The sequence below is a fragment of the Prionailurus bengalensis genome, chromosome A1 (assembly GCF_016509475.1).
Source record: "Prionailurus bengalensis isolate Pbe53 chromosome A1, Fcat_Pben_1.1_paternal_pri, whole genome shotgun sequence".
Lineage (NCBI taxonomy): Eukaryota > Metazoa > Chordata > Mammalia > Carnivora > Felidae > Prionailurus > Prionailurus bengalensis.
The window spans coordinates 140,701,837-140,724,370 of NC_057343.1; the positions used below are offsets into that span (position 1 = coordinate 140,701,837).

At 38.7% G+C, this 22,534-nt stretch overlaps 1 protein-coding gene and 2 pseudogenes across 4 annotated transcripts in view; 1 reads left to right on the forward strand and 2 right to left on the reverse strand.

Moving 5' to 3' along the window:
- POC5 (POC5 centriolar protein) overlaps positions 1-22,534 on the reverse strand; it is a 43,004-nt gene that overhangs the window by 9,149 nt on the left and 11,321 nt on the right. For all 4 annotated transcript variants that reach the window (XM_043592286.1, XM_043592267.1, XM_043592277.1 and 1 more), the window contains 6 exons: positions 20,737-20,942; positions 18,641-18,817; positions 15,064-15,168; positions 9,942-10,121; positions 7,470-7,623; positions 2,203-2,477 (listed from right to left, as the gene is read on the reverse strand). In XM_043592286.1, coding sequence (XP_043448221.1) covers positions 2,203-2,477; positions 7,470-7,623; positions 9,942-10,121; positions 15,064-15,168; positions 18,641-18,817; positions 20,737-20,942 — 1,097 coding nt within the window. The remainder of the gene's footprint in view (positions 1-2,202; positions 2,478-7,469; positions 7,624-9,941; positions 10,122-15,063; positions 15,169-18,640; positions 18,818-20,736; positions 20,943-22,534) is intronic.
- On the reverse strand, positions 7,744-9,935 carry LOC122489972 (annotated as a pseudogene).
- Positions 16,552-16,867, forward strand: LOC122496095 (annotated as a pseudogene).

Consider the following 22,534-nt stretch of genomic DNA (forward strand, 5'->3'; position numbering starts at 1 on the left):
AATCTTTCTTTTTCCAGTTGTCTGTTTCCCAGTTCTCTGCAGTTTGTTCTCTGTTACACACCTCCTTTTAGCTACTGGAAATACCAAGAAGATTGGGAAAAAGTTTTGAATGTTCATAGGAAGCCTCTGTGATTAAAATGAAAAGAAAGATAACCAGGCCTGGATCATAGGTCTCTCCTTTCCCAGTCCCAACAATGATGGGTTCGCATTAGATAAGTTACCCAACTAATATACTTGTTCCTAGTTTTGTTTATTATGGTTCTTTTCAAAAACAAGAGGACACATTTGAGGGGAATCTGAATCTGAGTATTATAATTACATAAGCAAGGAAGAAAACTAGCAGTATACTTACAGACTGATTTGCTTCTGATTTTCCTCTCCTCCAACCCTAAAGGCTATATTTATGTGAACAAAATTGAATGTGTATCTGTTTATCAAGGAGGATGTAGTTGCAAGGGCTGTCTACACTATATTGTGTTTTCAGGTTGCAAAGACTTCAAAATTATCTCAGGTGACCACACTGTTTCACAAAGTAACAAAAAAGGTGGTAAGCATACTCATTCATTCAGTTCTTCCCATATATATCCAGGTTTATATATAAATGCAAATATACAAATGGTGTAGTCATATTTGAAGGGAATTTTGAAAAATCTAGCTCTGTGGGTTATCTGAATATGCAACATGAATGACAAACCAGAAATTTAAATAGACACTCACTGTGTTTACTTAAATGAGATCATCTGTATAGGATCACACTTCAAAATGTGTAATCATGAAAAATAAACACAGCTGAACATAAGTCAGAGTTGAATTTTAGTGTCTTATTTCTAAGTCAAAACTCCCTCACACATTCAAAATTTTCTTAACAACTATATTTTTTTCACCTCTTTGAATCAAGAGCAGACATAATAGCAGATCTCAACATATTTTTCCCCACAGTCAGTAGCTTCCACAAGGCAGAAATTCAAGTCAGCTGCAATATTCAAGATGACCAATTGTCTGGCTGACTGAATGCCTCCCTTAGCTACAGAGCGCTGTCCAGGGTAATGGCACCTTCGGATGGGGAACTATACAACATAAAACCTATTCTGCAATCTTCTGTCCTCTCAGGAAAACAGTAAGGGCCAGGGAGGAGGAGGACACAAGCAAATCAGAATCCTCTCAGGAACTTTATCATACTAGACATGCCTTTGTGCCTAAGCCAAGCCAGAGTAGGGAAGAAGGACATAGTGTTTTTAAAAAGCCCTATAGAAGTAAGTCCAGTTGTATCCCTACTCCCCTCACTATGGAGAATCACTCTTTGAATAACACAGGTTTAATAAGAAGAAGGTGAGGAGTCAGAACCCTGATGTACTTTGTGTTAACTCTTCTATATTAATTAGCTTGATCAATTCCCCTTCAGGCAAGTTCTCACACAAATATCCCATCCCCATTCAGTAGTTCCACACTGTATGTACTTCTCTTAAAAGTAGCTAAGTGACTAGGAGAAATTATTCAAGGAGACTTGAATTAAAAATGAGAACCTAATCCAATCAAGATGGAGTAACTACAGAGTAGTGTTAATGATATATGTGCATCGAGGAAAAGGGAAAGGTATAGCTGAATACAAAATATACAAAAGAGCCAGTAATCTCTAAGCCCTTGAAAAATACCCAGGAGAGTTCCCTTCAAAATAGATGAAAAAGCCTGTCATCTTCTCTTTTTCAAATCTATTTTTCCTGAACAGTTCTTGAAAAAACGTGAAATGACAAAGTTATTTTTAATTATCACTACTATAATAGAAGTTTCAGCTATTATTTTCATTATAAATTGTTTAAAAAAACTTTTTTAATGTTTATTTTGAGAGAAAGAGAGAGACAGAATGCGAGTGGAGGAGGGACAAAGAGAGAGGGAGACACAGAATAGGAGGCAGCCTCCAGGCTCTGGGCTGTCAGCACAGAGACCAACGTGGGGTTCAAACTCATGAACTGTGAGATCATGACCTGAGCCGAAGCTGGATGCTCAACTAACTGAGCCACCCAGGGGCCCCTTCATTATAAATTGTTTTAGCCACTTAGTATATTAAATATTTTCTGTGGCTTGGCCTAAATACCATACAGACTCTTCCTCCATGGGAAAACATGTTCTAAGTTAAAAATATCCAATATACAGTCAGGTTTTCAGCTCTTTTCTCACTCGGGCACCTGCATTAACTGTACTAACCATTTCTTCTGGTCCAGCAGTGGCTGCAGATCCAGTACCCAGAGTTGAGGTAACAGGAAGGTGAGCAGAAGAAGCAGAAGCAGCCCCGACAGAAGTGATGGAAGCAGCAGAGGGAAATGTGGCAGCACAGGCTGCTCCCACGGCGGCTGCTGGTGGGGATGGTGGCGGCACAATCAGTGAGGGCATCGGAGGGGCCAAAGGATCCAAATGAGCAGAATGTTCTTTTCCTTGAACGCCAGGACCATACTCTTCTTTTTTATTTGTGAAGTCTGTCCCTATCAATCACAAATTAATTCCATTAAACTTCTTACAAGTTAAGATGACCTTTATGCCCCCAACAATGAAAATACATAGTAGCTAAAACTTAGTTCTAGAGAAGATGTAGAAATTTGTCATGTATTGCATACAATGTTTAACTAACACAGTTTATCATTATTAACTGGTTCGTGTCAGCATTAACCACTAAAGACTTCAGACCATTTCCTTCAATATGTGAAAGCTAAAGATTTGCTCTTATGTCAAAGATAAAAATATGTACTCTGCTATGATGTCAGCTGAGTAAAGTATATTGCCAAAACAGCCATCATAATAGTATGTGACCATATTATTTATGTCCTTCTGCATTATTTCATACAACTGTCCTGATAAATGGCCTCCTATTTAGATCTTCAGAATTGTTTTCTGATAACACTATACCCTTTTATTTCCATTTATTGCTACTATCCAAACAAAATCAATGTGTTTTTTTTTTTTTTTAAGTTTATTTATTTATTTGGAGAGAGAGAATCCCAAGCAGGCTCTGCACGGTCAGTGTGGAGCCCCATGTGGGGCTCAAACTCACAGACTGTGAGATCATGACCTGAGCCGAAATCAAGAGTCAGTCGCTCAACCAGAGCTACCCAAGTACCCTAAAATTCAATGCTTTAAATTTGATTTTTCAGCAAAAAATAATCAATAAGCAACACTAAAATTTTTACTTTTAACATTGTAAACAAAATTGATTCTTCCAAAGAGATTTATATAAATCATGAGTTAAAAATATATTTGTACACTTAACTAATTTTACTGATATTCTACATAATGATTTCTCAAAAATGAACCTTACCCTTAAATCAAAGGAGTGAGTAACATCAGCTTCCAGAAGCTAGGGCAAAGGGTTTCTTCAAATTTTATATTTTTCTCCCCAGTATTAGAATTTAGTTAACATTTCCAGTAAAGACTGTATGTATGTGGCATCTAACACCAGGGTTGAGGGTTTGGAAATTCATTCACTGAGACAATTGAGAATGTGTGAACACAGGGCATTATAGACGCCCATGTGTTTTTTGTTTGTTTGTTTGTTTTTTAATGTTTTAGAGAGAGAGAGACAGAGCTTGAGCCGGGGAGGGCAGAGAGAGAAGGAGACAGAATCAGAAGCAGGCTCCAGGCTCTGAGCTGTCACCACAGAGTCAGACGTGGGGCTTGAACCCAGGAACCATGAGATCATGACCTGAACCAAATCTGTACACTCAACTGACTGAGCCATCAAGGTGCCCGCTTTTTTTTTTTTTTTTTTTTTGAAAGAGAGAGAGAGGGAGGGACAGAGAGAGGGAGAGAGAATCCCAAGGAGGCTCTGCACTGTCAGCACAGAGCCCTACACAGGGCTTGAACCCACGAACCATGAAATCATGACATGAGCCAAATAACTGACTGAGCCACCCAAGCGCCCGATGTGGGGTTCCAACTCACAAACTGTGAGACCATGACCCGAGCTGAAGTCGGACGCCTAGCCACTCAGGCGTCCGAGCCACTCAGAATGAGCCACTCAGACTCTAAACCTCTAGACCCCTATGTTTAAACGGTTTTCGATGTCCACTTTCCATCCAGAGACTTCTCTGTGTAAGTCCTTCTCTTAGGCTATCTTTATATAAAACAGAGTAATAGCACCTCATTAACGAAGTTTAATTAGGATTCTAAGGGACATGTCCTTTGAAATCCTCTGATGAGAGAGACTAACTCAGTGTAAAAGCACCATTTTGTTTTAAAAACAAAACATAGTTTTAACATGTTTTTGACAGTAATTCACACTGTGTCTTTTTAGGTGGGTGGAAGACTTCTCATCTGTGGAACCAGTACAAAGGTCAGGTCTCACAATGAGATTCCCTGGAATAGAGGTAGCTGACTAACTTGTTAATGTGGGCTGATTTATGCAGTTCCATTTTGGTCAATCGCTGTAAGTTTAATAATTATTGTCGCTTTAACTGGGGTAAGTTTTTTCATCTGTAAAGGATTTTTTTCCTGTTCCCAAAATTGCTTTAATATTTGGCCGGTATCATTTTAAAGGTCATTTTTGCTGTCATATTTTGCCTTCTTCATAAAACTTCTAATTTCCAACCTTTAAGATATAGGATACTGCACAGCATGAGATGCACTTAGATCATGGACAGCAGAGTCAAGAGACATAAAAAAAAAAAAAACAGTATTTTGCTATGACAAGATAGGTACGTCAGGAATATTGCATTATTTTCTTTAATGTCTACTTATTTTGAGAGACAGAGGGTGCACACGGGCGGGGTAGGGGCAGAGAGAGTGGAGAAGAGAGAGGATCCCAAGCAGGCTCCATGCTCAGCGTGGAGCTGATGCGGGAATCGATCCCAGGCCTGTGGGATCATGACCTGAGCTGAAATCAAGAGTTGTATACTCAACTGACTGAGCGACCCAGATGCCTCAGGAACAATGCATTATAAACAACAGTTGTTTTAGGGGAAGAAATGGGGCCAAAAGTATTTTTTTCCCTAGTGAGAATTAAAAATTTTTTAAACCTGTTAATAAAATGCCAGAAAATTACACATCACAGAGCAAATCCAGCATGAGGTTACTTCTGCCTTTGGGAGCTCCACCAACACTATTGCTAGTGTATATCTCACTATTCCTGTCAATTTTATCCCCCATTGTGATGATCAACAAAGCACCAGGCCACTCAAAACAGTTGAGATCCCAGAACTTGGCATTAGTTGTGGATAAAAGGAGATTTAAAAGCAACAGGGGCAAAACAAATCATGTTCTGTAATTATCAGAATACATTTTCTCCAAATCCTGTTGTGGATATTTGCCTATAGGAGACATAGCTATATTTGAATTTAAAATTTAAGATGGTAAATTTATTAAAGGTGGTAAAACACTGTCCTAGTCAATTCATAACCTGCTTACATAGGTTATGAGAAAGAGGTCTCTTATAATTGAATGTAGGAAGTTCTTATTTTTTTTTCATTTTTTAAAAATGTTTATTATTTTCAGAGACAAAGAGAGACAGAGCATGAGTGGGGGAGGGGCAGAGAGAGGAGACACAGAATCCGAAGTGGGCTCCAGGCTCTGAGCTGTCAGCACAGAGCCTGATGTGGGGCTTGAACTCATAAACCGTGAGATCATGACATGCATTGAAGTTGGACGCTTCACCGACTGAGCCACCCAGGTGCCCCTGAATGTAGGAAGTTCTAATGATAAAATCTGTCACTTGTGAAACCTAGGATCTGTTATAAGTAGGTAATTAAGTTCTTCAATTTAATACATACAACTTACTAATAATGACAACTGGTGGTGGTGGTGAGTTTGTTTTTAGTGTTGACACTGAATTGAAAGACCATACTGGAAAAATCAAGAATTCCTTTGGATATTAGCAAGATAAACTAGTCAGCCTTGAGATTCTAGAATTGTAAGTTTTGAACCTGCATGTGGGCCACACACACCAGGACTGCTTCAGAAAAAAGTTATCTGCCTTAACTTCCTAGCATCCACAACATGAACAAGTTGAATAATAAATGTCTGATGATGCCTTAAAAGGTTATGGTTATGACAGCCATAGAAAAGTTATTCAATGGACTGGAATATTAATGGTGTTACAAAATGAAACTGTCTCATAAAGTGTGAGTCTCAAATAGGATTTAATGTGAGGAAATACTGCAAAAAATGTTCATGTACTTACATAAAACAGGCTGACTTCAGACTGCAATAATTATGCCATTACTTATCATCTTACATGTCAAAGTATTTTTTGTCTTTTAAAGAGCTTTCAATTATATTTCACTGCATTTCCTCAAGAATCCTTTGTGAACAGGTAGGGAAGATTTATATTATCTTCTTTGTTCAGAGAAGAAAACTAAAACCCAATAAGGAAAATAGGCCTCAGTGCAAATTGGTGACAAAGGATTCGTGTGATTGCTTTTCTAAGCCATGCTGAAAAACAATGACACGATCCACACAGATTCCAGCCAACACATGGACTTTTCTTAAAATAAAATTATTTTACTTGACTTCTGTAGATAGGCCTATATTTATATTTCAGTTTCAGTTGAGGCATCTCTTAAATTGAAGACAAGCATTTAAAAAAAATTTTTTTTAATGTTTATTTTTGAGAGACAGAGAGAGACAGACAGACAGAGACAGAGACAGAGCATGAGCAGGGAAGGGGCAGAGACAGAGACACAGAATCCAAAGCAGGCTCCAGGCTCTGAGCAGTCAGCACAAAGTCCGATGGGGGCTCGAACTCACAAGCCATGAGATCGTGACCTGAGCTGAAGTCAGACACTCAACCTCCTAAGCCACTCAGGCACCCCAAAGACAAGCAATATTTAAAATGGGACACCATGACTAGATAAATATTTCATCAACAAAATAGTCCAAAGAATTTGGCTATTTGATCAACAAATACAAATTTTGTACTTAAAGGTACTGCAATTATTAGTTAAAAGAGCCTTAAAATAATGTTACATTCATTACATTTGAATGTTATACATTCAAAACATCATTTTAATATTGACCCTAAACACTTAAGAGTTGACTGTTTACTTGATCATATCTAAGATACCATAAGTAGCCAAGACTAAGTGATTTTTTATGGCAGATTATGATACCATGAAGTTAAAACTACCCATACCTGGGGGCACCTGGGTGGCTCAGTCGGTTAAGTGTCCAACTCTTGATTTCGGCTCAGGTCATAATGTCAAAGTTCATGAGTTCGAGCCCCACATGGGGCTCCACGCTGACCGTGCAGAGCCTGCTTGGGATTCTCTCTCTCTCTGCCCCTACCCCACTCATGCTCACTCTCTCTCTCAAAATAAATAAACTTTAAAAAATTTATTTAAAAAATCTAAAAAATAAAAACAATTAAAAAAAATACCAGTACCTGGTCAAGGCCTATTCTTTGCAGAAAATTAGTATTACAGACCACACCAATCACTGAAATATCCTCAAATCCTTTTCAAAGTAGACAGAGAACCTTAAATACTAACCTGTATCGCCTTTGTTTTGAAATATAGTCATAGCTTCGAGATTTAATGCACACACCCCCCTCATGAAAGCTTTCTTCATGGAATCTTCAAAATGCTCTTTTTCATGCTGCATTCTTTGGATCTCAACTTTTGCATTTTCCAAAGCTCCAGATAACTAATTAAGGGGAATTTTTAAAAAGAAGAAAAAGATTTGAGATACAAGGAAGGATATTATTTACTGTTCAAAAAACAGCCTTATACTGTGAAGTGTTTTTTTGTTTGTTTGTTTGTTTGGTTTTTTTTTACAAAAGAGTAAGCTATGTTTATTTAAAGTCACAAGCAGTTGACGGACTCCGTATGACTCAGACTACAAGGAAACCATTCTACTTCATTCCATTCTGAGTCCTAGGGAGGCCCAGACTGGCAGGAGTGCTGCTTGGGGCCCGCTGACAGGTTTAAAGGTTTCTCACTGACGGCAATCTGTGACTGTGTGAGATTGGCCAGGCAGGTCACCATTAGCAGGTCACTGATGTTGCTGTTGAGCATGGTCTCAAAGTTATCAGGAACTATCTTGGGTACTTGGTTAACCAGATTCATTAAGAAGCGGCCCACAGTATCGTCAGCTGACGGCTTTCCACACAGCACGTCCTCTGCATGCCACAACACTGTGCTCAGGGCATCCTAGATGCCAGCCGATGCCCCTCCTACTTGCTGCAAGTTGCTTGACAGTCTGATCACTGGGTTGGGGCTAAAACAGGTCTTCGTGATCTGGTCAACTGCGATGTGTTCGGTGTCAGAATATGCATAGTGCACTGTCAGAGGTGTGGACATCCCCCCAGGGACACCCATTAAAGTGCCGACATAGGTAGCCGTTCCTGAGGTGAATGGGGTTGGGGGCTTCAGGGCTGTAGTATTCCTGAATCGGCACAGAATTCTCTATGAAGTCACGGCCTGTGGCATACCAGCCCAGGATGAGCTCATCTGGAGTGACTTTCTTGGTAATTCACACACGTGCTTAGTGAATGCCATGTCAACAGCCACCTCATCTTCTGACTCACTGTGCAGCACTAAAAGGCAGTTTGTGACTTCCACTGAATGCTAGTCAACAGGTCTCAGCAGGGTCCCAAAAACTTGGGCAGCACCTTCACTGAGTGTCTTGTGGCTGTCCGCAACAGAGGCCAAATGACCAGGTGGAGCCTGACCGCACGGCTGCTGGGGCGGGGGCCTGAGAGGGCAGGACCAGGCAGTGACCACACTGGGTCTGTGCTGTGGTGTGGCCCAGAGCCTGTGGTTCTAGCCAATGCAGCTGCCAGGTATGAGGAGGAGGCTAGAGCTGGTGTTGGAGCCAGAAGTGGCGCTGAGGCTGTGGGGCTGGGGTGGGGGTGGGGGCGGGGGCTGGGGCTGGCGCTGCCGGTGTGGCCATCTTGTTGAGCTGTGAAGTCACTTTTGTGTCAAACACTAAAAACACTTTACCGCACACCTCTTCCGCTATGCATCTCAATTTATTTTAAAAGGTGCATCTTACCTCATTCCTAACTGTAAGATGGAGGTTCAAACAAGGAAAATTTCATACCAGTCCCACCAAAGGGTGCTGACGTGTTTTACTTATAAAGATATGTCATTTCTTACCATAAAACATTCATGCAGAATAATACCCAAAATACATGAAGAGCCATAAGCTCTCACCTCTTCAGAAAAAAATACCTAAATGCAGTATTAACAGAATTTCCACCCTTCCTTCCTTCCTTTCTCTAAATGTCACTTAGAGAACTTAAAGTGCAAAGTGACATTAGGTAAAACACTCTTTCCCATCGACCAAATCTGAAGGGACTGCATTTTTTTTTTTGTATGTCATTTTGAATTGCAGAAAATTATTGGTACAATGATACTTATTTTTAACGTTAAGAACTTAGTACTATGATGATGAAAAAAGGTTTTTCTGTGACTATGTGATTTCAAGAGGTCTACTGCATTCTTCACTATGGATTAACTTCATTTTGGGTCTCAAATATTTTCCCTTGGAAATGATGTTTATTTTATAAATAAAAGTCAATGGGAAAATAACTTTAGTTTATATACAACAGCTTTATATCAACCTTATAGGAACACAATTTGCTTAAATTAGCACAAGGATAAACATTTTTGTTTTGAGTCTTTATTTTCAGCTCAAAAAGGCCAAATGAAGAAGCCTAAGAAAGTATGCGTTCTTAGAAATGTAAGGGTCTATGGGTGATTTACGTTTCCAAGGGAAATGTACATACATGAGATCAAACAGGAGTTCCTAGATCAGAGTAAATAAATCTGTAGGTCTGACTTAATAGTGTTGTTCTTTCCCAGGAGTGTCATTTGAGCCCATTTGAGTCCATTTGAGTGACACTAAATGGAACTGGAGAAACGGGTCACTCTGCCTAACTATAAACTAATAGTGAGTGATGCTATCCATCTTTTTTATTTTTACTGAAAGAAAGTGAAGGTATACACAAAAAAGTTTACCGCAGCAACTCTGGTTTCATAATCGTTGGAAATCTGGACGCAAACTTCTTCTGCTCTTGCTTGACAAGCTCGTTCCACCACATCTTTCCATTGCTTCTGTACTATGGATCGCCAACCTTTCCAGACTTTCTTCAGTAAAGTTCTCTGGAAGTATTGGTCAGCTAGTTTGCCTTCATAGACCTAAATGAAAGTAATATACAACCTCAAAAACACGGTAGGCTGGTAAATATATAGGCGATGATATTAAAAACATAATGTAACACAGTGGTAAGCAGTGTACATGTTATCATTTAATCCTGTGTAATCATATTTTTCTCATCTGCAGGCAGGAGAACAGGCTGAGAGAGGTTAAGGAACCGGCCCATGTCACACAGCTTTCATAGAAAGGGAAAAACCAGCCTCGCCTCATTTCAGAACCTAACCTCCAACCCTTGTATCAATGCTTTATACAACTAATCAAGTTAGGAGGAAAAAAATAAATAAATAAAGCGCAAATGAAAGAAAAGGAATAATCTGCCATTATCAGAGTTATGAATCTGCAGGACCATTTAGCGGAAAGTAGGCCTAAGAGAAGAACAGAGAGTGGCTGCAAGACAGAAAGGGTGATGGCTGTGATTTCAGGTGCCACTGCTCTCTCTTTAGCCTGGTGGCCACTACCAGAAGCAAGACTAATTTAATTTACACCCTTTGCCATCATACACAGGGCCAAGCAGATCTAAATAGAAACATATACCATTCTTCCTGCATCAACTAATTTAAATTCTTTTGAAGAAATAGTTCCAATTTTCAATTTTCTTAAATTGAAAAAGCTGCTCAAAAACTGACGGCAGAAAATAAATGGAAACAAACGAAAATGAAAATACAACAATCCAAACGCTTTGGGATGCAGCGAAGGCAGTCCTGAGAGGAAAATACATGACAATCCAGGCCTATCTCAAGAAACAAGAAAAATACGAAATACAAAATCTAACAGCACACCTAAAGGAAACAGAAGCAAAGCAGCAAAGACACCCCAAACCCAGCAGAAGAAGAGAAATAATAAAGATCAGAGCAGAAATAAACAATATAGAATCTAAAAAAACCGTAGAGCAGATCAATGGAACCAAGAGTTGGTTTTTTGAAAACATAAACAAAATTGATAAACCTCTAACCAGGCTTCTCAAAAGAAAAGGGAGAGACCCAAATAGATAAAATCATGAATGAAAATGGAATTATTACAACCAATCCCTCAGAAATACAAACAATTATCAGGGAATACTATGAAAAATTATATGCCAACAAACTGGACAACCTGGAAGAAATGGACAAATTCCTAAACACCCACACACTTCCAAAACTCAATCAGGAGGAAACAGAAAGCTTGAACAGACCCATAGCCAGCGAAGAAATTGAATCAGTCATCAAAAATCTCCCAACAAATAAGAGTCCAGGACCAGATGGCTTCCCTGGGGAATTCTACCAGACATTTAAAGCAGAGATGATACCTATCCTTCTCAAGCTATCCCAAAAAATAGAAAAGGAAGGAAAACTTCCAGACTCATTCCATGAAGCCAGTATTACTTTGATTCCCAAACCAGACAGAGACCCAGCAAAAAAAGAGAACTACAGGCCAATATCCCTGATGAATATGGATGCAAAAATTCTCAATAAGATACTAGCAAATCGAATTCAACAGCTTATAAAAAGAATTATTCACCATGATCAAGTGGGATTCATTCCTGGGATGCAGGGCGGGTTCAACATTCGCAAATCAATCAACGTGATACATCACATTAATAAAAGAAAAGATAAGAACCATATGATCCTGTCAATCGATGCAGAAAAAGCATTTGACAAAATTCAGCATCCTTTCTTAATAAAAACCCTCGAGAAAGGCGGGATAGAAGGAACATACTTAAACATCATAAAAGCCATTTATGAAAAGCCCACAGCTAATATCATCCTCAATGGGAAAAAACTGAGAGCTTTCCCCCTGAGATCAGGAACATGACAAGGATGTCCACTCTCACTGCTGTTGTTTAACATAGTGTTGGAAGTGCTAGCATCAGCAATCAGACAAAAAACGGAAATCAAAGGCATCAAAATTGGCAAAGATGAAGTCAAGCTTTCACTTTTTGCAGATGACATGATCTTATACATGGAAAATCCGATAGACTCCACCAAAAGTCTGCTAGAACTGATACATGACTTCAGCAAAGTTGTAGGATACAAAATCAATGTACAGAAATCAGTTGCATTCTTATACACTAATAATGAAGCAACACAAAGACAAATAAAGAAACTGATCCCATTCACAATTGCACCAAGAAGCATAAAATACCTAGGAATAAATCTAACCAAAGATATAAAAGATCTGTATGCTGAAAACTATAGAAAGCTTATGAAGGAAATTGAAGAAGATATAAAGAAATGGAAAAACATTCCATGCTCATGGGTTGGAAAAATAAATATTGTTAAAATGTCAATACTACCCAAAGCTATCTACACATTCAATGCAATCCTAATCAAAATTGCACCAGCATTCTTCTCGAAGCTACAACAAGCAATCCTAAAATTCATATGGAACCACAAAAGACCCCGAATAGCCAAAGTAATTTTGAAGAAGACGACCAAAGCAGGAGGCATCACAATCCCAGACTTTAGCCTCTACTACAAAGCTGTCATCATCAAGACAGCATGGTATTGGCACAGAAACAGACACATAGACCAATGGAATAGAATAGAAACCCCAGAACTAGACCCACAAAAGTATGGCCAACTCATCTTTGACAAAGCAGGAAAGAACATCCAATGGAAAAAAGACAGTCTCTTTAACAAATGGTGCTGGGAGAACTGGACAGCAACATGCAGAAGGATGAAACTAGACCACTTTCATACACCATTCACAAAAATAAACTCAAAATGGATAAAGGACCTGAATGTGAGACAGGAAACCATCAAAACCCTAGAGGAGAAAGCAGGAAAAGACCTCTCTGACCTCAGCCGTAGCAATTTCTTACTTGACACATCCCCAAAGGCAAGGGGATTAAAAGCAAAAATGAACTATTGGGGCCTCATGAAGATAAAAAGCTTCTGCACAGCAAAGGAAACAACCAATGAAACTAAAAGGCAACCAACGGAATGGGAAAAAATATTTGCAAATGACATATCGGACAAAGGGCTAGTATCCAAAATCTATAAAGAGCTCACCAAACTCCACACCCAAAAAACAAATAACCCAGTGAAGAAATGGGCAGAAAACATGAATAGACACTTCTCTAAAGAAGACATCCAGATGGCCAACAGGCACATGAAAAGACGCTCAACCTCGCTCCTCATCAGGGAAATACAAATCAAAACCACACTCAGGTATCACCTCACGCCAGTCAGAGTGGCCAAAATGAACAAATCAGGAGACGATAGATGCTGGAGAGGATGTGGGGAAATGGGAACCCTCTTGCACTGTTGGTGGGAATGCAAACTGGCGCAGCTGCTCTGGAAAGCAGTGTGGAGGTTCCTCAGAAAATTAAAAATAGACCTACCCTATGACCCAGCAATAGCACTGCTAGGAATTTATCCAAGGGATACAGGAGCATTGATCCATAGGGCCACTTGTACCCCAATGTTCATAGCAGCACTCTCAACAATAGCCAAATTATGGAAAGAGCCTAAATGTCCATCAACTGATGAATGGATAAAGAAATTGTGGTTTATATACACAATGGAGTACTACGTGGCCATGAGAAAGAATGAAATATGGCCCTTTGTAGCAACGTGGATGGAACTGGAGAGTGTGATGCTAAGTGAAATAAGCCATACAGAGAAAGACAGATACCACATGTTTTCACTCTTATGTGGATCCTGAGAAACTTAACAGAAACCCATGGAGGAGGGGAAGGAAAAAAAAAAAAAAAAGAGGTTAGAGTGGGAGAGAGCCAAAGCATAGGAGACTCTTAAAAACTGAGAACAAACTGAGGGTTGATGGGGGATGGGAGGGAGGGGAGGGTAGCTGATGGGTATTGAAGAGGGCATCTTTTGGGATGAGCACTGGGTGTTGTATGGAAACCAATCTGACAATAAATTTCATATATAAAAAAAAAAAAAAAAAAACTGACGGCAGCCTCCACTATGTCCACTAACATTTAAACATAATATATTCTGATTATGTCAGTTGGTAAATAACTTTCAAAATACGGCATACTCATTAAATAGCTCTTTTCTCTATGATTAATGTAGATTCAATCTATTGGGATTCATAAAAAAATGAAAGCACTAGGAATTATTCTTCAAGGAGAAATCCTGTTCCACCATTGTAATAGCCTTTTCTTAAAGTATTCAGAACTAAATGCAGAGAGATCATTTCATGGCTCACATAAACATCAAATACACACACACACACACACACACACACACACACACACACACACACAACACATCTATCCCCTATACTCTTGAGTCTCTATACTGTCTTCTTGTGGGATATACATATCCTCTCATCTTTTCCACTTCTGATACAATAATTTATTACTCTCTCTCAGTTTATATTTACTCTGCTATACTGATTCAACTCTTACTTAATTAAAATAAAGACAATCACAGTTAAATTGTAAACAAACTAAAGATAATTTTTCAAAAGCTACACAGATATGGCTTTCTTTGATTCTCACTCTAAGTCAAGTCTACAAAACAAATGATCACACAATTTTATAATGTATCAATACAGTACTCCCTCTTTATGAAGAGACTATATGGATACATTCAGGCATGTGTGAAGCAGAAACAATATAAGAAGCATATGATATGTTAGACATTATCAATTCCTTCTCCACACAATTACATCTGAGTTTAAATTTGTTAAAAGGGTTCTGTGACAAGGGCATTTGTAAGTCTGTTATGATCCTTACTTACTATGAAGTAGGAGATGATAGATCAATAGGTCTATAAAATATGAGGTATTTTTTTCCAAAATACACCAAAATCAAATTCCTTTAAAATCTAGGCAACATTAAATTGTAAATTCATTTTGATTTATTAGAAAACAAATCTTTCTTTGACTTTAACAGGAGCTCCAAAATGTGATCCTAAACCCTTTTGAGTTCAGAAGTCTAGTATCTGTCAGTTATTGTTTTGTTTTTATACTTACATCCTGTCTGGATTTAACATGGCCAATTCGCCAGTGGAAGAATGTTCTCATCAGCTCTATCCTTTCCTTTTGCTTGCCTATGGCATGAGACAAGCTAGAAATCACCTGTAAATAGCAATTAACACAATTATTGTAATGTTACAATAACAATAATTGGTAAAGTGACTTTCACATATATCAAAAAGTGCTCAAAAGAATACCTGTGGAGCACTACTACATTCATCTAATTAACCTCATTATTATCTTTAAAAACACCAAAAAGCTTGTCCACCTGAATGCACTACATATCAATGAACGAAGGAGAGCAAAAGAGGAAAGAAAGAAAAGTCTTTATTATTTGTATCTGGATAATCACAAAAAAAGTTTATGTATATAAAATTAATAGTCACTGACATTTAATTCAAGAAAGATGACTACACATTTGAAAATATTGCCACATACACAGAAAGGCTTTGTGCACTACACTTGAGGGTAGGGACCAGGTTTTAAACATCTTTCTGGTCCCCTAAGTACCTTTAATACCTTGGGTTAGAAGTTGCTCACTAACTGTTTAAGGATTTTCTGGATTCAACAAACTCGTAAAAGCAAACAAGAGTTATACCATAATGTACTTCTTCAGTGATGCTATTCTCGTTCTTTTTTAAATAAATCTACGAACACTTTTAAAACCTAAGATGTTACTCTTTCTTATAAAGAAATGAGTGATTGAAATATATATTTTAAATTGGCCACATTAAAGTGAGATTTAGTAAATTAGGCATATTTATTGAGAGGCATTTATTCTGGTCCTTCTTTAAATAATTTTCAAAAGTGGAAAAGGGCACACATTTCTGTTAAAAGGCACAGACCGTTCATCTTATTCATTTTCAAAAACTGGACACATATGTATACTCTTTTATGTGTGATACTTTGAAATTAAAAAAAAATAAGTTTCAAATATTTTAAAACCTCAGGATAGAGTTTTGAGGGCAAGAGAGAAAATGAGTGACATTAGTATCTAGGGTTTCAAAAAAGTAAACTATATAAAATGTTTGCTTTTATATCATACCCCAAACATCAAAAGAAATGTATATTTAAAAAAATATATAGTCTTTATCTAGTTCATTAAAACAGTGCTGCATCTGCAGACCAGGAGCTGACCATGGATTTACTGCACAGTCTGCTGTGTGGAATTAGCACAGACGTGAACCTTACTCTCTCGTTCTTAAGAGGCTAATGTAAAGTGAAATAAAAAGTATTCTCAGGGCACTTGGGTGGCTCAGTCAGTTAAGTGTCTGACTCTTAAGTTTCTGCTCAGGTCATGATCTCACAGTTCATGAGTTCAAGCCCAGAGCAGGGCTCCGCATTGACAGCAAGGAGACTGCTTGGGATTCTCTCTCTGCCCGCCCCGCCCCTCTCAAAATAAATAAATAAGCTTTAGAGAGGGTTGGACATCCGGCTTGTGAGTGGGTACCTTCATTTCACGTGCGACCTAAGAGCGATTTAAAAATGGGTGATATTGAGAAGAGCAAGAAGATTTTGTTCAGAAGTGCACCCAGTGCCATACCATGGAAAAGGGAGGCAAGCACAAGACTGGGCCAAATCGCCATGGTTTATTTGGGGGAAAGGTCAAGCCCCTGGATTTTCTTATAGGGATGCCAACAAGAACAAAGACATCACCTGGGGAGAGGAGACACTGATGGACTATTTGGAGAATCCCAGGAAGTACATCCCTGGAACAAAAATGACCTTCGCTGGCATTAAGAAGCCAGGGGAAAGAGCAGACTTGACAGCTTATCTCTAAAAAGCTACTAAGGAACAATAGTTGGCCGTTGCCTTATTTATTACAAAACAAAAATGTCTCATGACTTTTTTTATGTGTCCCGTATTTAAATAAATCTTATACACCAGAATTCAGATCATGAGTGGCTGATAGAATATTTCTTTTGGACAGTCCTGATTTAAATAAGATTAGCTTGTGGGGCGCCTGGGTGGCTCAGTCAGCTGAGCGTCCGACTTCAGCTCAGGTCATGATCTCACAGCTTGTGAGTTCGAGCCCCGCGTCAGGCTCTGCGCTGACAACTCGGAGCCTGGAGCCCGCTTTGGATTCTGTGTCTCCCTCTCCCTCTGCCCCTAACCACTTGCATTATGTCTCTGTCTCTCTCAAAAATAAACAGTAAAAAAAAAAAAATTAAATAAGATTAGCTTGTGGTTAAATGAGTACGATTTGCTTTTTGAACTTTGATAGTAATTCTGGTTCAGCAAGTGCTGTCATTGTTTTCCCCTTTCAAAAATATGATTGGAATTGATTACATGTTCAGCTTTTCACAGAGATGGTAAATGCCATCTCTAAACTTAAACTTATTTAGATTTATATGGCTGATTTTATCAATATATTTAAATACTGAGGAAATCCCTTCACTGTATCAGAACAGCAAGACTCAGCTGTGATTCAAGTTGTGTTTATTAGCCTGTTAAAGGCAAGGGCTGAAGATAAGCTGGCAATGTCCACTTTATCTTTTTAGTCTTAACTATGCCGATTTAATTAAAATTCCCTCCATTTAAAATGTTGCCTTTTGCTTAATGAAAGGCATTTTAGTGTGGTTTATGTATAGTATTAAAAATTATTAACAGTTCTCACATTTTATAGATGAGCTGTAAGGTCAGATGCTTTTAAAATTGAGTGTGATAAGGTATAGTAGCAGATTTGGCTTGTGAATTCTTTACTAAGTTATAATTCAGGAATGTCTTCTAAACAGCTATTCAGAAATACAACTGTGGAATTACCATATATGTATGATTGGTGCTTTTGCCAACTTGTTAGAAGGGTTAAAGTAGAGGAGAAATATCATCAGCACCAATTTGTAAATTATGTGATAAGGCTTAAGATAATTAAAAACAAAATCACAGATCAAAAAAAAAAGCTTTAGGGGCGCCTGGGTGGCGCAGTTGGTTAAGCGTCCGACTTCAGCCAGGTTACGATCTTGCGGTCCGTGAGTTCGAGCCCCGCGTCAGGCTCTGGGCTGATGGCTCAGAGCCTGGAGCCTACCTCCAATTCTGTGTCTCCCTCTCTCTCTGCCCCTCCCCCGTTCATGCTCTGTCTCTCTCTGTCCCAAAAATAAATAAACATTGAAAAAAAAATTAAAAAAAAAAAAAAAGCTTTAAAAAAAGTGTTCTCTATGTCTATCAATAAAACGAAAAAGACATCATCAATGAAGAAAGATATAGCATCGATAAAATGTGAGATACTTAAAATGACCCCTAAAAAGATGGTCTAAAATGTGGGTAATGCTGGTTCCCCAATGTTCTCTTAAGAGCAGTTAGGAAAAAAAGACCGGGGAAAAGAAATTAGTGTTCCCACATTCAGCACACACTTCTAAAACTTCGAGCACACTGAAGCTGATGACAAAGATTAAATGACAAGACGCTGGCATGTTTAAGAGAAAGAATATATCTTATTCCTATGTATCTATTTTTTCAGTTTCTGAAGCAATCTTCCCTTTGTATCTTGTATGACCTAAATAATCAGTTCCTGGCATTTATTGCCTAGCAAGATTTTTACCGCATCTCACTTAAAAAGAAATACAAAAGTGAAGACCTCATCTTTTCTCCCAATAGAGATTTCATAGGCTTTTTGCAGCTCCTTCAAACTGTTGATCTGGTTGCACAGTTGTTTTAAATGTGCTTCGTGTTTTTCTTTCTCTTTTTTCATTTCCATTCGGTGCCAGTCAATAAAATTAAGTCTCCATTTACTTAGTTCAGATATGATGTTTGTCTGAAAAATAAATATGCCAGCAATTACGCAGTGTGTTTAGTACTGCTTCTTAAAATTACACTGAAATTAAGAAACATTAAAACTAATCGGTACAAGCAATCAACATAAGAGCTATTTATAAAAACCACTAATGAAAACGTTTGCAAGTTCAACAGTTGTGGCTCTTCTCAGGTCTCATTCACCATACTAAGGAAATGGATTTTTTTTTCCTACTTTAAGTCACTTTGTATGAAACCTTGTTGTCCTTTGAAAAAAATTCTGGTCCTTCCGTGATTTATTCAAGGACTTTAATGTCCATATTAAGATAGATCAAGGAGGGCAAAAGTCAGAGTATGGCCTTGGCTCAGCCACGGGACTGGGAAGTTATTTAGATAGAGGTGGATAACAGAAACCAGGGGGGTTGATGCTTTCTTTCCCCAAATCGTTTATCACAGAGGCCATCTTACCACAAATTGCTAAGTCTGATCCCTTTTCCCCCTACTGAATGGCATAAGTAAAAATACCAAATAATCATGTTATCAAAACAACTGCCTAACAATATGCTTAACTGAACAGAGAACAAATTACAGGATTAGCGGTAGCACTTACATCAGATATGTAGCATTACATACAGATATGAAACCTGTTCCAAGGGGGAAAATGGTAAAAACTATACTAAAAGATTATTTCTAGAATTTATGGTTCCCAATAATAGAGATAAAAATGCCATAAAACCCTCAGGACTGTAATTTCACCACATATGTGAATATTCAGTTTTCTCAAACCATGTTTCAGAAAACCTGTCATTTTCTCCATTATATATATGTATATATATTTTTTAAAGTTTATTTCTTTTGAGAGAGAGAGAGAGCATGAGCAGGGGAGGGGCAGAGAGAAAGGGGGAGGGAGGGAGGGGGGGAGAGAGAGAGAGAGAGAGAGAGAGAGAGAGAGAGAGAGAGAGAGAACCAAGGCAGGCTCCACACTACCAGCGCAGAGCCCAATGCGGGGCTTGAACTCACAAAACACAAGATCATGACCTGAGCCAAAACCGAGAGTCAGAGGCTTAACACTGAGCCACCCTGGCACCCTTCCAGTATATTTTAAATAGAAAAAAATTTGCCATTTCTGTAATACCTTATTTTATTTAGAAGCCAATACCACCACTAAAATAGTCAGCTTTTATAGACTTACAGTTACACAAGGTGGTTGCTGTAAGCAGCTACAAAATGAATATACGTTGCTAAAACTGGATGCTGTGTTACATATAAAAGGAGACATCTTGGGGCGCCTGGGTGGCGCAGTCAGTTAAGCGTCCGACTTCAGCCAGGTCACCATCTCGCGGTCCGTGAGTTCGAGCCCTGCGTCGGGCTCTGGGCTGATGGCTCGGAGCCTGGAGCCTGTTTCCGATTCTGTGTCTCCCTCTCTCTCTGCCCCTCCCCCGTTCATGCTCTGTCTCTCTCTGTCCCAAAAATAAATAAACGTTAGAAAAAAAAAAGAAAAAAAGGAGACATCTTCATTCGTCGCAGCTATGAGATGGTAAGGATTCAATAGGTATCTTTGTCACACGTAGACTGAGTCTTTAAAAACACCCGAGAAGTTCAGTGGAACCTACAGAGCTGTTCAGCAACTACTGAAAACCTTGCTAATTCAAAACATGGTTTCTGATCTAGTAGCATCACCTGGGAGCTTGTTAGAAGTGCATAATCTTGGGCCCTGGTCAAGACCAACTGACAAGCTGGTTTAACAGGATTCCCAGATGATGCGTACAGATATTAAAGACTGAGAAGTACAGACTTAAAACACTGGACTAATCTTCTAAGGAAACTAAAGATTTTTTTCACAAAATCTTTTGATTCAAAGAAAAGAACAGGAAATAGTGGAATCAAGAGCAAAACTGTTATACTACATATGAAACAACTGTAACTGAACAACTGTAATACCTTAAGTCCTGAACTCCAAAGATCAAGTACATTTTCCATCTTCTGAAGGTTTTCATCAGAAATAAGAAAATCGCTCACAACGATTTCATGGGCATCTGCATGACTAGAAACAGATGCTGGTGAGGAAGAGTCACCTAAGAGGTTGGAACTGAAAAAGTCCATGACTGGGTGAGAAGGCTTCCTCGGCGACAACACTGGTGATGACCCTGGAATAGAGGAAAGTTGTTGTGGTCAGGCCAGATTGAGAATAACCCAAATGGTAAGAAATTCCAGTGGAAGGGGAGACGTCAGTGACCTTCAAAAGTAGAGGAAAATGCAGAGAAATAACCTTTCAATTTACTTTTTTTTTTTTTAGTGTTTATTTATTTATTTTGAGAGAAAGAGAGCACATGACTCTTGTCAACTTTACAAGTTGAGCACCTGACTTTTGATTTTGGCTCAGGTCATGATCCTGAGGTGTGGGATCAAGTCCCATGTTAGGCTCTGCACTGAGCATGGAGCCTTTTGGGATTCTCTCTCTCTCTCCCTTTGCCCCTCTCCAACCCATCCCCTTCTCTTTCTCTCTCAGAAAAAGAGAGAGAGAGAGAGAGAGAGAGAGAGAGAGAGAGAGAGAGAAAGGGTTAAGTAATGGACCAAGGTCCCAGTGGTTGTCTATAGGTCATTATTACTTTATGTAACACACTGGTGAGGGTTTTAACACCAGTAAAATTCAACACTGTAAGTACAAAGAGTAGTTTAGTTTTAACAGATACTCAATTGTAAGGCACACTGTTAGCCTTCAACATACAGGTGAAAACATACACGTCTATATATGTATACACATATATGTATATAATTTCCATCCTCTGCCCATATACATGGTAGAGGGTAGTGGGCTGGGGTGGAGGATAGATGTAGGGGTGAAAGCCAGTGCCAGAACAGGCATCTACCTTTCAAAAGCACAAAACAGAAAAGATTACTATTTTATCACACATGTATGCTGGAATTAGAGACGGTTTATCATTTCTCACATATCTCACTTTTGTTACAAGGGTCCTAATAACCAAGACTGAAAGGCCTTCTTCTTTTCCTTGGTCAATGAGATGAGTCAAACAGATAAATCTACTGTAGAACTTGTTACCTGAAAGTTAAGTCAAGAACTCTTTGCAAAAGGGAAAATCACACTCTAATATATATGTTTTACATAAAAAATTTATTCAGTAAATGGTTCAGGCTAGTCAACTATGAAACACTGCCTCTATACTCTGAAGAATAAACCCAGAGAATAAAGCAGAGGGACAAAGTACATGAATGTTCTCTTTCACTAGATTTCACCAACAATATCTGTACCCACGGGAAAAGCAATAGGCTCTGATTTTTTATTTTTACTTATTAAAAAAAAATTGTTTTAATATTTATTTATTTTTGAGACAGACAGAATGTGAGCAGGGGAGGGGCAGAGAGAGAGAGAGGGAGACACAGAATCCAAAGCAGGCTCAAGGCTCTGAGCTGTCAGCACAGAGCGTGACATGGGGCTCGAACTCATGAACCGTGAGATCATGACCTGAGCCAAAGTTGGACACTTAACCGACTAAGCCACCCAGGCACTCCTCTGACTTTTAATTTTTAAACATATATCCACCTTTTGAAAAAGAGAATCACATAACTGAAGAACTTGAAAGGTCCCCAAGTATTATACCGCCCAAGCCTTTTATGTACAAGTGAGCAAACCAAAGGTTAGAGGCATTTCTTGTAGGGTGGCTTACATGGCCCGTACATTAAATAACATTATATCACAGAGCAAGAAGACTGTTCTATT